The sequence below is a fragment of the Podarcis liolepis genome, assembly GCF_965112155.1.
Source record: "Podarcis liolepis genome assembly, chromosome: 2".
Classification (NCBI taxonomy): Eukaryota; Metazoa; Chordata; class Lepidosauria; order Squamata; family Lacertidae; genus Podarcis; species Podarcis liolepis.
The window spans coordinates 88968301-88982404 of record NC_139555.1 but is presented as its reverse complement, the minus strand read 5'-3'; the positions used below and the strand labels follow the sequence as shown (position 1 = coordinate 88982404).

At 42.2% G+C, this 14104-nt stretch overlaps 1 protein-coding gene across 2 annotated transcripts; it reads right to left on the bottom strand.

Moving 5' to 3' along the window:
* Positions 1-2331: 2331 nt before the first annotated feature.
* SEC13 (SEC13 homolog, nuclear pore and COPII coat complex component) lies at positions 2332-13331 on the bottom strand. 2 transcript variants are annotated; one of them, XM_083493262.1, is made up of 9 exons: positions 12780-13331; positions 11164-11208; positions 9951-10066; positions 8640-8791; positions 7603-7736; positions 6774-6907; positions 5262-5382; positions 3552-3698; positions 2332-3106 (listed from the first exon to the last, which is right to left on the bottom strand). In XM_083493262.1, exons 1-9 carry the CDS (start codon positions 12780-12782, stop codon positions 2996-2998), a joined length of 963 nt encoding a protein of 320 aa, XP_083349388.1. In that variant the 5' UTR covers positions 12783-13331; the 3' UTR covers positions 2332-2995. The 2 variants fall into 2 exon arrangements, with proteins under 2 accessions (XP_083349388.1, XP_083349389.1); XM_083493263.1 differs by having other exon boundaries at positions 12427-12782.
* Positions 13332-14104: the final 773 nt, after the last annotated feature.

Sequence of the window (14104 nt, the reverse complement as noted above, 5' to 3'; positions counted from 1 at the left end):
CAGAGTAGTAGTCTTTGTAGTTAAAATAATTTCTTTTGATCTGACTTTCTCCCCACGTGGGTTTGTGGAAATGCTCAGAAGAAATCTGATTGGTTCTTACGAACACTCTGTAAAAAGTTCTTTTGTGAATAAAAACTACCTGGCCGGGGGCTGCAGACACGGACAAGCACAGAGAGACACAATTATACGCACCCTTCCCAGAGTCTTGCTGGTTCAAGCCTCTGTGTGTATTCTTATTAATCAGAGTTCAATCCTTCCTTTACTTTGCGAACGCAACAGTCACAGCCGAGGTGAGATTTGAACAAGGCACTTCTCTGCTCCCAACTCAAGCAATTTATATACCGCTCAATTACTATCTTCTCTAAGTGGTGTACAGATAATACACAATAAGGTTAAAAATCAGTGAAAACTATTAACATTAGAATTCAGTTAAAGTGCCTGCTGGAATAAAAGGCTTCAGTAGGCATTAGATATTCAAAAAGGGAAGGGGCCTATTTGTCGCAGCTGGAATGGAGTTCCATAAAAATAGACCCACATGAATGCACAGTTGCTGGTGGATATAAGCCAGGCTTCCTCAGCCTCAGCCCTCCAGATGTTTTTGGCCTACAACTCCCATAATCCCTAGCTAGCAGGACCAGTGGTCAGGGATGATGGGAATTGTAGTCTCAAAACATCTGGAGGGCCGAAGTTGAGGAAGCCCGATATAAGCCATGGGTAGGCAGACTAAGGCCCGGGGGCAGATCCGGCCTAATTGCCTTCTAAATCCAGCCCGTGGACGGTCCGGGAATCAGCGTGTATTTGCATGAGTAGAATGTGTCCTTTTATTTTAAATGTATCTTTGAGTTATTTGTGGGGCCTGTCTGGTGTTTTTACATGAGTAGAATGTGTGTTTTTATTTAAAATGCATCTCTGGGTTATTTGTGGGGCATAGGAATTTGGTTTTTTTCCCCCTTCTTCAAAATATAGTCCGCCCCCCCCCCCAAGGTCTGAGGGACAGTGGACCAGCCCCCTGCCGAAAAAGTTTGCTGACCCCTGATATAAGCCGTGCATCCTTGTCATGGGGGACTACTAACAGTGACTCCCCTGAAGACCTCAGTGATCAGACAGGGTTATAATGAATCAGACAGTCCTTGAGGTATCCTGCACCGAAGTTGTCAAGGGCCTTGTAAATTAACACAAGAGCCCTGAACCAGGCCTGTATGCAGCCAGTGCAAGCTTTTGAGCGCCTCAGTTGTGTGCTGGTGATATGCCTGTCCCCGTCAGCAATCTATCCATAGCTTTTTGCACCAGGTAGAGCCTCCATACTACCGTACTTTTCCATCTATAAGACACCCCCATGTATAAGACGCCCCCTATTTTTGGGGACTCAAATTTAAGAAAATGGGGGGAGATGGCACACAGTTGTTGAGCTTTTTTGGGGGGGATTGCTGAAAATCGCTCACCCACACACATCTCGAGATCCACCTCCTGTCTGTCCCATCACCAGTAGAAGCTGTCAATCGCCCGCCCAACTGACGGAGCGTTGGCCAATCAACACCACCCATTGACACAGCAACCAATAACACACACAATAGCTACTGACAGCCGCAGCAGCAACCAAGCAAATGTCCACCCTATGCACTACTCATGTATAAGATGACCCCCACTTTTTAGCATGATTTTTAAAGAAAAAAACACCATAGTCTTATACACAGAAAAGTACGGTAGTTCAACCCTGTGCTGGCACAGAAAATTCACTCCTACAACGGACAGGCAGAAACTCACCCAGTGTTTAAATTTGTTGCTTCAGGTCCTACCCTCTGGAGCATCAGAAAAAAATGGCTCAAACATCTGTATGATAGATTATCATATCACATCTGAATAATCTCTTCTATGGTGAAAAGTTGAAGGAGTTGGAGGAGTTGCTCTCCAGACTCCTCACCTTCATTTGGCTTCCTTCTCTGTACACATTCCAGACTGTTGATACCCTTCTAAAACTCCAGACACATTACTGCACATGATATCTGACCGAAGCAGAATAGGAGACTGAAAAGAACTAGCCTGCTTGAAAGACAATAGACTTAAGAAATGATCGCTGTCCTCATATCTGGCTCTTTATACTTTTGACTTGGTCAGATTTTACTGCTGTCCCATCTCCTTCCCTGTCACACAGGCAGATTTTGCTCTTCTTAAGCTCTTGCTGTTTTCACTCTACTTGTGTATGAAGTAACCCTTTGGACAAAAGGAAAAGCAAGCTTTGGACCAATAACTTGATGATACATATTTACAGGGGGGGGGGGATATATAAAATAACCTCTGTAAAAAAGTAGCCTTCTTTCCAAACAGTTGAGATTGTTTTGATCAGACTTTATTTAGTTTTTCTTTTAAACAAAAAGAGGTACACAAAGTGGCTTAGAGTTTATTAGCTTGATAATATTTTGGAGGTCAATTTCACAAGTACTTGCAACCAATAGAAGGGCAAACTGTAGAACAAAAGCAACTTTGAATTTCTGGTAATCCTTCTCCATGTTTAAATGGCAGTCTCCATCTCTCTTGCTTAAGTTCAAATTCTGTATTAGGTATCTGATGCAGAGTTTCTTTCTTTTTATTGAAAGAGAAAACATTACCAGGCTTTAAATGATAAGAAGACTGTAGTAAGCAAAACAAGTCATTCTGAAAGAGATACTGATCCATAGAAACTTTTCATCTCCTCCTAATGGAGAGGAGTTAATGGAAGGCTTATCAAGAGTTTCCCAGCAAATTAATGAAGAAAATGAAGTGATGCTTAAAAGAAAAAGAAAAAATCTCACTGCAACTGAGCAATACCTTTTGATGTACAGTTTACCTTGAATTTTACCAACTGTCAATTAAGGCAAAATGCTATGGTATGTATAGCTTTCCTGAAACGTTAGCTTTGCTTGTGCCAGATCAAATAAATTTGGTTTAATAAGAAAAGTAGTAAAAATCATGTCTATTTCCTTGCATTGATAATTTGGGATTGATGTTAACCCATTTGTCACTGTTCATTCTGTTGCCCTTCTGTAATAGCAGATACTGCTCCCTGGCCCTTATTAACATCGCTGATGCATGCCCACTGTCCATCTACAGATTCTTTCCATAAAGTTACCTGTAAAAGATCAGAATAAGAGTGTTTAGTTCTTGACCAGGTTTTAGAATGGCTTGATTTGCTTTTAACTTTTAAACAAGTTATTAAACTTCTAGAAAAAGTAGATCCCATCCCACCCCCCACTGCTAGAACCTCGGAAGATATAGGCCTGGTTTAGATATGATGATCTTGGTATAGTAAGCCTTATCTTGATTTAGTAAATCAAGAAGAAACCTTGGGTTTGTGCACTCTCCTCCTCTGTTTCTCACACTGAAGTGCAAGACTTGCAACCTTTTGTTAATTTAGTTTCCCTATATATCCAAATTGGGGAACTGGTTTATTCTCTGACTACAAATAAGGATCAGAACTGAAATATTTGGACCTCATGAGCATAAGAACTAGTTGGATTAATACCTGCATATGGCCATGTGATTGAAAGTATAAGAATAAAATGCTTTACACTCACTTTATTATCTCCTCCAGACACTGCAAGAATATTTGCAGTAATGGACCAGCTAACATGCCAGACTACGTCATTGAACTTGTGTAGCAATTTTGGTGACCATGAATTTCCAGAGGGATCATCACACATCCAGATAAAAACTCTGCCATCCTAGAAAAACAACAAGCAAAGCTGTAAGGACAAGGGCAAGCTCACATTCAGCACTAAATACAGCAAGGCCTCCTTATTTTCAGAACCACTCAGGCAGCATCCCAAAGGCATGTGGCTGCAGCATTTAGAAGCCCGTAATTGTTGGCCCATAAAAATACTGTATACATTTCCAACAAGCAAGTTTACAGACATAGCATATTGACACAGGTCAGAGGTGAGAAACTTGTAGTATAATAATATATAGAGGGTACAATTCCCATCATTCCTGACCATTGGCCCTACTGGCAGGGGTTGGTGGGAGTTGGTGTCAGACAACATCTGGAGAGCAAAGTTCCCCATCCCTGGATAGGTTTTACCTGGATTATATTGCTTCAAACTTTAAGTGTGCCATTGTACAATTGAAAATGGGAGGCTTACTTTTACTATTTTTACTATTACACTGGATGCTCGGGATGCGAATGTGTTCTGTGTGGGAGGCACATTCGCAACCCGCAGCGCCACGTCTGTGCATGCGCGGGTTGCTATTTGGCGCTTCTGCGCATGTGCGACCGCCGAAACCCGGATGTAACCCGTTCCGGTACTTCCAGGTTTTGGCACGTCCGTAACCTGAAAAAACGCAACCTGAAGTGTCTGTAACCCGAGGCATGACTGTATTAAATAAATATCACTGAAAACATGCCAGCTTTCCATATGCAGGGAGATATATATATATATATTTACATGGTACATCAAATATGCATCCCCAAATCTGAAGACTATGTGGTACAGCCCAGAAAGGACTGTGCCACAATGAATTTCTGCAAGCTTGAATCAGTTATCTGTTGCAGAGCTACCCAAACTAGCCTGATGGATGTATATGCCTTGTCAGTAGTGTACTGATAAATCAGATTATGAATTTTTTAGATCAGTGAGACATACATCTTTTGCTAGATGAAATAAAGTGAAAGTAAAATATATGATTTTTTAAAAAAGTCAGTTGGATCCAGACTCTTTCCAGTTGGTGTAGGGCCTGAGATCTAGTGGAGACTCCTGGAGGAGGAAGGATTGGGGAAGTGATTTTTGCTGATCTCCCCTTCTTCCTGAAGCCCTCTGCACCATTTCCCACACTACCTCAGGTTAAGAACTTAATTCTTTCTGGAGGTCCATTCTAAAGCAGAAACTGTTCTCAACCTGAGGTTCCACTTTAGCTAATGGGGCCTCCCATTAGCTGCGCCGCTGCCACGCAATTTCTGTTTTCATCCTGAGGTAAAGTTCTTAACCTGAGATACTATTTCTGGGTTAGCGGAGTCTGTAACCCGAAGCGTCTGTAACCCGAGGTACCACTGTACTCTGATTTTGGGGAGATACAGGGGAAGGGAAGAATTGGTGAAAACCCCCTCTCTCTCTCCCCCAACCCTATCTTCCAAATAACTTTCTATTAGCCAAATTTCACTTATGGAAACTCTGGATCCAACCACAGCTTCTATAAGCAGAGGGTGGCGGTCTCAGGGGCTTTTTTTGCCTATAGTAGCTAAATATTATGTGAAAAGTAACTGTATATAATTTACTCCATTCAATCTCTACCTGTGAGCAGCTGGCAATAGTACTTGTTGGCAAGCCTATGGAGGGGGCCCAGGCTACATCTCTGACCCAGTCACTGTGAGCTTCAAGTTTTTGTTCTTCTTTCCACTGGCCATCTTCTTCTCTGGCATGATTCGAGGGCAAAAGGTGCAAATTTAGAAAGAGCAAAACAAAACATATTCTCATTGTATTTCCCATGCAGAAGCTTAGTGTTGTAATACTGGCTGCCAGTTATCTGGGCCCAATTTAAAGTGTTGGTTTTAACCTATAATGCCTTAAACGGCTCAGGACCACAATAACTCAAGGACTGCCTCTCTCCATATGAACCTGCTCAGACCCTGAGATCATCCTCTGAGGCCCTTTTTCATGTGCTTCCTTCCATGAGAGGACTGGAGGGTGGCAATATGAAAACAAGCCCCTTTTACAGTGACTCCCTGTTTGTGGGATGCTCTCCCCAGGGAGGTTCGGCTTGCGCATTCATTATACACCTTTAGGCACCAGGTAAAAACGTTTTTCTTCAAGCAGGCCTTTGGCTGATTGACATCCCATGTCCTTTTAAATGTATCATGCGATGGGGGGGTGTTCTTGGTTTGTTTTCGTTCTTATATTTAATTACGTATTTTGTGCTCTTTATATAGTACAGTGGTTCTGTGATTCTCTTCGTCTAGCGGTTTTTTCGTCTTGCGAAGCAAGCCCATTGACGGATTAGTGGATTAGCGCTATTAGCGGCTTATCTGCTGATCGGATCAGCTGATAAGCGGCTTAGCGGCTTAGAAAAAAGGGGGGGAGGGGAAAAAACCAGCAGGAACTCGCAAGACATTGTCGTCTTGCGAAGCAAGCCCATAGGAAATTCGTTTTTGGAAGCACCTCCAAAACGGAAAACTCTTTCGTCTAGCGAGTTTTCCGTCTTGCGAGGCATTCGTCTTGTGGGGCACCACTGTAATTTTATGTTGTGAAATGCCGAGATCTACGGATGACTATATAAATTTAAATAATAACAGTAATAACAATAAAAAAGCTAACCTTCCACAAAACAAGAGCAAAAACCTAAAGCTGGGACAGCCATTCTGTCAAAGCAACACTACAACACTACAAATAACGGGCTGATCCTATACCCAAGATACATAAAGGAGAAGAATTTCATAAAGCCTTGTTCCAACAACCCACTTCAATGATAACATAAGGGTTTTGCAGGACTTTCTGTTTTAAACAGCAGCTTCCCATGCCATATTTGAAGCTACCTGTGAATATGGAGGTAATTTTTTGTAAGTCTCTTCAGAACACAGCTTCTGTTTGAAACTCCAGATAAAGCCATTTGGGCTCCAAGACATGGAAGTGCAAGCACAGATGCACACATTGGAATGAAAGTGAGCGAGGTTAGAGTCAGAAATAAAGCCTTTTAAGCAATTTTAATACCTTGGAAGGTGTGTGGGTGGGGGGAGGTTGAAAAGAGGAAATACAAAGAAAGGTCTGTCATATAGGAAGACTTTAGGTAAATTTGTCAGGACAACTTACTTCCAAATCTTGATAAGGTTATCACAGCCGCCTGATGCAAAACGCTTAATGTAGTTTGGTTTTTGGCTTGATGGCGGTTCTATAAGGCTTCCTGGTACAACTGCAGGGGCCCAGCTAACAGCATTGCAGCCAATCTATGCAAGAACACAAATTTATGCAGTTTCTTCCTATTTGTAGCCAAAGCAAGCATCCAAATATTTCTTAACACAACTAACATAATGACAGGATACTTGCTGAAGTAGCATACTAAGCATACCATTTATCATGCTATTCTGAATACTTTCACGTTAAACTGAACAGTATAATTATGTCGAGAAATGAAGGCCCTGAGTCAATGCCAACTTTTTCATCTTATTTGTTTGGACGTATGAAATTGCCTTTCACTGCCAGATGATCTAGACAGCTACTGCCTATTGTACTAGCACCAGCATTCTGCTTTTTATTTTATTTTAAGGCAGACATATTTTCCAGTCCTGTTACCAGGATTTTCTTAAGTGGAAACATCAGCAACTGAACTTTGGACTGTCTTATTCCACGTATGCAGCCTAACCACTGGGGTATGGGCCTTCCCATATGTAAACATATTAACTATGTTTTTGGACATCTGACATTTCATCAAAGTGGCTTTTCGTTTTAACTTCAGTTCAGTACTACAGAGTAGCAAAACTTTCTGCAATAAAATTGTGATTATTATATATTGATTTACATGCAACTTAATGTCAAAACGGGTTTCTATGCAGTTTACAAAGAATAAAATTGTTGCACAGACATTAAAATAAACATCCATATCTGAAATGCACAGTAAAAGAATCCCATTAAAATTACTCACTGTATGTGCATTGCTGATCTTTTTCACTTCCCACGTTCCATCACCACTGCAGCTTAGCAGAGAGATGGCCCCATCAGAGCTGCCGCAAGCCAGGATCAATCCAAAGTCTTGTGGTGCCCAACATACGGAATTCACTGCCAGAAAACACAAAAATTGGTTGAATTATTTATAAAGGCTACTTAAAAGTTGAGGGGAATTCATGTGTACCTTGACCTGAATAGATTTGTCAGCAATGACTGAGGCAATCAGAGCAGAAGCCTAGGCTTGTTAAGTGGATTAAAAGTCTGTCACATTATGCTTAAAGCTTTTGTTTTTAAATAGCAACTAAGTTTTAGGAATTTTAGATGGTACCAAGGTAGATTTCTCTGTGACTGCACTTAAGACAGTACATAGTTTATTGATCCTAGTAATGCTTTACCAAAATTAGTATAATGTAACATCTGGAAATGGGGTCGATAGCAGACAGTTGCATTGTAATAACAGAAAAACACTACAGATGTGGGGTTTTTTTTAATGCTGCATTCCAGGACTAAGAGCCTTTCAAACTGGCTCACAATCAGAATGATAACAAAAAGCAATAAAATGCCATTACCATTCCAGTCGGTATGGTTCTGTTACCTAAATAAATTATTTTACTTTCACTGTCTGTGAAGTTCGGTCCTTACTAGAGCATTACACAGAAAAGGACAATGGACATGCAACAGAAGCTCAGCAGGCTCAATTAAGGAAGACCAAACAAAGATCTGGGACCAGCATGATTGCATGAAGTCTCTAATCAAGGCATGAAAATTATAACTGAAGCAACAAAGTACAGTCGTACCTTGGAAGTCAAACGGAATCCATTCTGGAAGTCCATTTGACTTCCAAAACGTTTTAAAACCAAAGCGTGGCTTCCGATTGGCTGCAGGAAGCTTCCAAAAGAATGTTTGAAAACCCGAACAGTCACTTCCAGGTTTCGATCGGGAGCCAAAACGTTGGCTGTTTGACTTCCAATTTACGACTGTACTCAGCTAGCTAGCAGGAAGAACAGCCAGTACCTGAAGAATCGTGCCCTGTGTATTCATGTGCCTTTTCCCAGGTACCGTTCTCCTCCTTCCAGATAATAACCTTTCTGTCATAGGAACAGGAAGCCAGGATGTTTCCATACATGGGATGAGCCCAGGCAACCTGCCAAACAGGGCCTTCGTGTCTACAAAAAACAGAAGGAAATTAAGGGGGGGGGGGAATATTACTGAACCAAGACTTTATTATCAAGAGCATTTACAAGCCATTCAGTGTCATGGAAATATTTTCAGTTATGGATACATATTACCACTAAAATATCAAAATGATATTTTGTAGTCAGAAATTCAGTATCTTTCCATTTATTTTTATTTTTAAAATTTCAGAGTATGTACCTATTAGTATACCTTTTATAGGGAAATATATGGAATTTTCAGTTACAAAAATAGTCACTGTCTGGGAAACAGGGGCAAGTGATTTGCTGGAAAAATCAGCCAAATTAACAATAAATTCCTCAGAATCTTTTTCATCTTTTAAAATCCCTTTCATCTAATTCTTCTAAAATAAATATTTCAGCTCTCTAGTTCCTCAACCAAGGGTAGTACTCATTATGCCCAATGCCTTTTACTACAGCTCTTCTGGTGTTCATTCTTTCACTCTTTCCTCTGCCCCACCACTATCCTGATGATTGTATGCTGAAATCTCTCCCCCCCCCCGAAAATTAGGGATGGGGAACATGAAGCCTGACAGTTGTGTGTAGTCCTTAGATTAATTTTGTACAGTCCTTGGTCTAATTTCATGGGGGAGAGAAGACTTTTGCATTTGATCTGGCAAGAAGTGCTGGCAAGGAGAGGAAAAACTGGGGGGGGGGAGGCTGAAATTGGTAGAGTGATGGAAGGAGGGTGAGAAAGCCCCCTGTGAGAGTGATCTGTCCCTCCTTCCTAGCAGTGTGCTGGGCACAGTAGGACAGAGAGGGAGAGGAAAGGGGTATCAGAAAAGGAGTTTGTGCTGGCATGCAGTCCCAATAGATACCCCCAAAGAAATGCAACCCTTGAAAGAAAAAGGTTTTCCCTCCCTCAGACTGTGGTAATTCACAACTGCAAAATAAGAGACGTGTAAGTAATTCTGAGGCTTATTTTAGCCAATCATAAATGATACACTTTCGAAGAAGTGTTTTGCTAAACAGCTTTGAAGGAAGACATTATCAAGCAAATTGAAAATTGCGTATGTAAACAAAGCACATTAAGTTTTCACCACTCTGCCCCCAAAGCCATTAATTGTACCCCTAAGCAGAAGCTGAAAATGGGGAAATTGTCATAGGATTATGTTGTCTTTAATTGACTCACCCTCTTAAGTCAGCTATGAGAATTTGCCCTCCATTCCTTACATCAAATATTTTCACTGATCTGTCTGAGGAACAAGTTGCCAACCGCATGCCATAATAATCCATCTGAGCATCATGCTGGGAAATAATAAAGAAGTTTTCATGATCATCTATAAATTCTGGATTGATTAATTAATACAACTGGTTCTAAAATCTCAAAAGCAACAAATCCAAATGTGTAAAATGCTGAATAACACAGTGCAGTATGATGAAAAAGTGTGATCACACAGCATTTTCCTGGAAAACCCAAATGCAGCCAATATCGTACCCAGATTGAGATAGTGATGACTATCAGGCAAAACGGGGCTAGAGTCTCAAGAAGGCAGAAATTGCCCTGACCACCTCAGCTTCTAGTGGGAACAGGTAAAATTTAAGGATGGAGAGTATAAAGTAGTTTAGAATTATTGGGAAGGTCATGTTAACTTTATGCCACAATATTATCTGCTATTTTGATACAACATGGCTAAGCTGCAATAATATAGAATAGAACCTGCACCAAATAGTCAACTAAATTAATGGTAGGAGCAGGATTGGAAAGCTACTTACTACTCACTCAGAAAGTATCCATTATTTACCCTGGATAAAGCTTGTAGCAAGATGGCCATTAACAGCTTTTCACACCAGATGTACACAACACTAAGTCCTGACTGACACAAATGGGAATTATGACAGAGCAGAGTTCTGGAAGAAATTGCAATGCAGATAATGTCGATGGGTTGTGCCTTCCTCTGTTGCATTTTACCTACTCAGCCATATAGCTCCTACTGCTATATATTTTTTTCTTTTTTTAAAAAGCATTTTCTGCTCATTGTCACCGTTTCCAAAAACCATAACGCATAAAAAGCATTGTATCACCCTCCTCTATATACAACTAAATGCTGGTTCTATTAAAAAGGTCACTAAGCAAGACTTTTGCTAAACATAAAATCCAAAGGGAACTTAGCCACAGCATGCTCAACTCTCTCCCTGGATTAAAGCTTGCAATTTCACTTTGTCCCTACCATTCCCACCACTGCTTCCAAGCTCATCTCACAACTGAAATAGGTGGTCCCTTTAAGACAGTTGCTTAGGACAAACGTTCTGTCATTTACTTCATTCTTTTAAAATAAAGTTAATCATTACGATTTCTTTCTTTTTTGAGGGGATAATTTTTTTTAAAAAAAGCAAATACTTACGATCATGTCTTCATGAGAAGTGTCCACTGTATTAATTACAGACACCTAGTAGGAAAATATACAGCAAGACATTTTAAAATAAATAATAGAGTCCGACCCTAGAGTTTCACTCAATGATTAAAACATGCCATCATCTTTTGCTTCACATTTTTATGTAAGGTTTGACTGCATTGTTTAATGGGTGTCCAAAAAGTTGAAATTGATTTAACCCTCAGGTGACTTTGCAGCATCCCCATGCGTACAATCACTTTCTGAACTCAGCAACCTGTGGAACTTCATTGACATCATACTGAGATCAGTAGAGGTAGAATGTGACATAGCAAGTTAAAACTTGCACTTCTGAAAGCTTCCTGCTGCACTGTAAATTTATATATATATAACAACATAAGATGAACCCCACTAGATCAGTCTAAAGGCCTATCTAATCCAGCTTTCAGTTCTTGCAGTGGCCCGTGAGACACCTATGCTGTAATATTCCCACAAGGAGGACATGAGCTCAATTGAATTTCCACCAAGATTCTCTGCAACCAATTCAGAGACAAATTGTCTCCGATACTAGAGATTAAATAACTGCCATGACTAGTAAACCCTAATAGCTTTATCCACCACATATTTATAGCACTGGGCTCCATTCACCCCAGCACTACCAACTTTATTTTTTCTTCTTTTTGCAGCCAGGGGTGGGGGGCAGAAAATTGGAGGGGAGAGCTGGATCAGGCCCCACATTTGGGGTAAGTCTCCTGACTTAGATTATTTAAAGGGGAATTAGGCAAAAGCATGGACCATAGATCCTTTAGCAGCTATTGAATATGGCAGTTAAATGGAACCTCCAGGAAATACGTCTGTTAATGTGGGAGCAGGGGTGTGCGCTAAGCACTACTGCCTTCATGTCCTGGCTGTGGGCTTCCTGTTGGAGACAAGATACCAGACCCTTTGGAGCTGACCCAGACCTTGGGTAGCCTTTGTTCTTAACAGGCACCTTATGCTTTTAAAGCGGCGCAGCTACTGCGAAAATAAACACACGCAAACAAGAAAAGCCAATCCTTTGCCGATGTAAAACCGTGTGTGTGTGTGTTTATGTGTCATGCTCACTGACCCCCCTCCTATGGGAAAACAGGGGTGTAACAAGTACATGAGGGTGTCCCTGTTGGGTAATAGGTGGCCTGCTCAGGAGATGGGGCTCAGCCAGCGAGTGGGCGACGACGCTTTCCCCCGAGCCTGCCCCCCCCAATCAACAACAACAACAATAATAATATTTTATACCCTGCCCATCTGGCTGGGTTTCCCTAGCCACTCTGGGCGGCTCCCAGCAAAAATATTAAAATACAATAATTCATCAAATATTAAAAGCTTTCCAAAAAACCATGTGTGGTGGGTGGCGGCGGAGGGCACCCTTCGCAGGCTTGACATCCCTTGGGAAAAGGCGTGCGAGGATGCCCCGTTACTAGGGGCAAGCCCACGTCCAGTACCAGGGAAGCGCGTCCTCCCCACCCCCGCCCAGGGCACCCCCACCCCCTGGGCAAGCCGCGCCGGGGGCTAGCAAGGCCGGGCCCGAAGGGCTCAGCGCGGGAAGCGGGCGACGGCCCCTCTTTATCCCTCTCGGAGCGCCCCCTCACCATGGTGACGACCGGGGCGGAGGGGAGTCTCCAGCTGAACCAGCCGCTCTCTCGCTCTCAGCCGCTCTCAGACGTGGCAAACCGCCGCCGAGACGCGCGTCCCACGACGAAAGCCTCCCGGCCGGGGGAAAGACGGTCTTCCTGCTGAGCGCGCAAAGGTTCCGCTTGCCGCTCGTTCCGCCCTCCTTCCCCATCGGCTCCTCACGGGCGGAGGCCGCTCTCCGTTGGCGCCGCCCCTGGCCCTTGGCACTCCGTTTTCTCCGTTAATTCAGCCACTGGCACGTGCGGGTGCTATGCTCATGGCGGGTCTTTGGGGAGCCCCCAGTTCAAATTCCACCTCAGCCCCCCCCCCATGCTGCTTCAGGTTGTTCTCGCTCAGCTCCCGTTCCAACTTTTGTAAAATTAAGAATTGTTTCCTCGTGCTCTCACGCCGCCTTTTCCCCCACAAAGGAAATTACACTGGCATTGTTCCTCTCTCCCACCCAACTCCCTGCGATTTCCCTACGAGGTAGGGCAAGGGTGACTTACTCAAAGTGAGCACAGTGGCTGGAAACAACATTTGAGCCTCCCACCTATAAATACACTTCCCTGGCTCCCAAGGGCAATCGTGACTTGCCTCATAACTGCTGCTAAGAAGCTAAAAATGGGCTATGCATTTGTATATTGGAGTAAATGTATGCAAGAGAAGCTGAAATTGCTTTCTTCTTCACAGCAGGAGATGTAGGATACAACCTCTGTGCCTGAATGAACTTATTTCAAGAATGAGAAAATGAGGCAAATAGCACTGAAAGAATTTTAGGACTTTTTGGCAATAGAAAAACTCTCAAATCTCTGGGTCTGGATGGCATTCACTGGAGATTGCTGATCTTTCTGCCAGAATATATATATAAAATTTGTCAGCCTCACACCTGCAGACTGGAAAGCAGGGGAATCTGAGAGATTACCAGTCGATTAGTTTAATATATGTTGTGAGAAAACTGGTGGAGAGTATTGTTAAAGATGTAACTACCAAGCATAGAAGAACAAGTGCTCCAGAAGTAGAATCCGCATGGGTAAGTCCTGCCTCACAAAACTTTCAGAAAGTTGTTTGACAGTGTCAACAAGCATATAGATAGAGATGATCCTATCAACATGGTGTACTTACTTTCAAAAAGCTTTTGATAAAGTACCTCACCAAAGACTCTTCAGAATAAGAGAACTTGTGTTCAGATGACTGTCTGTAAACAGTCTTTTCATATTTTTTCCAAATTCATATTATATATTGCTTCCCATAGAAATGTAAATTTATTCCTACAAAATACTAAACTTATACTGAACAGTTTTGT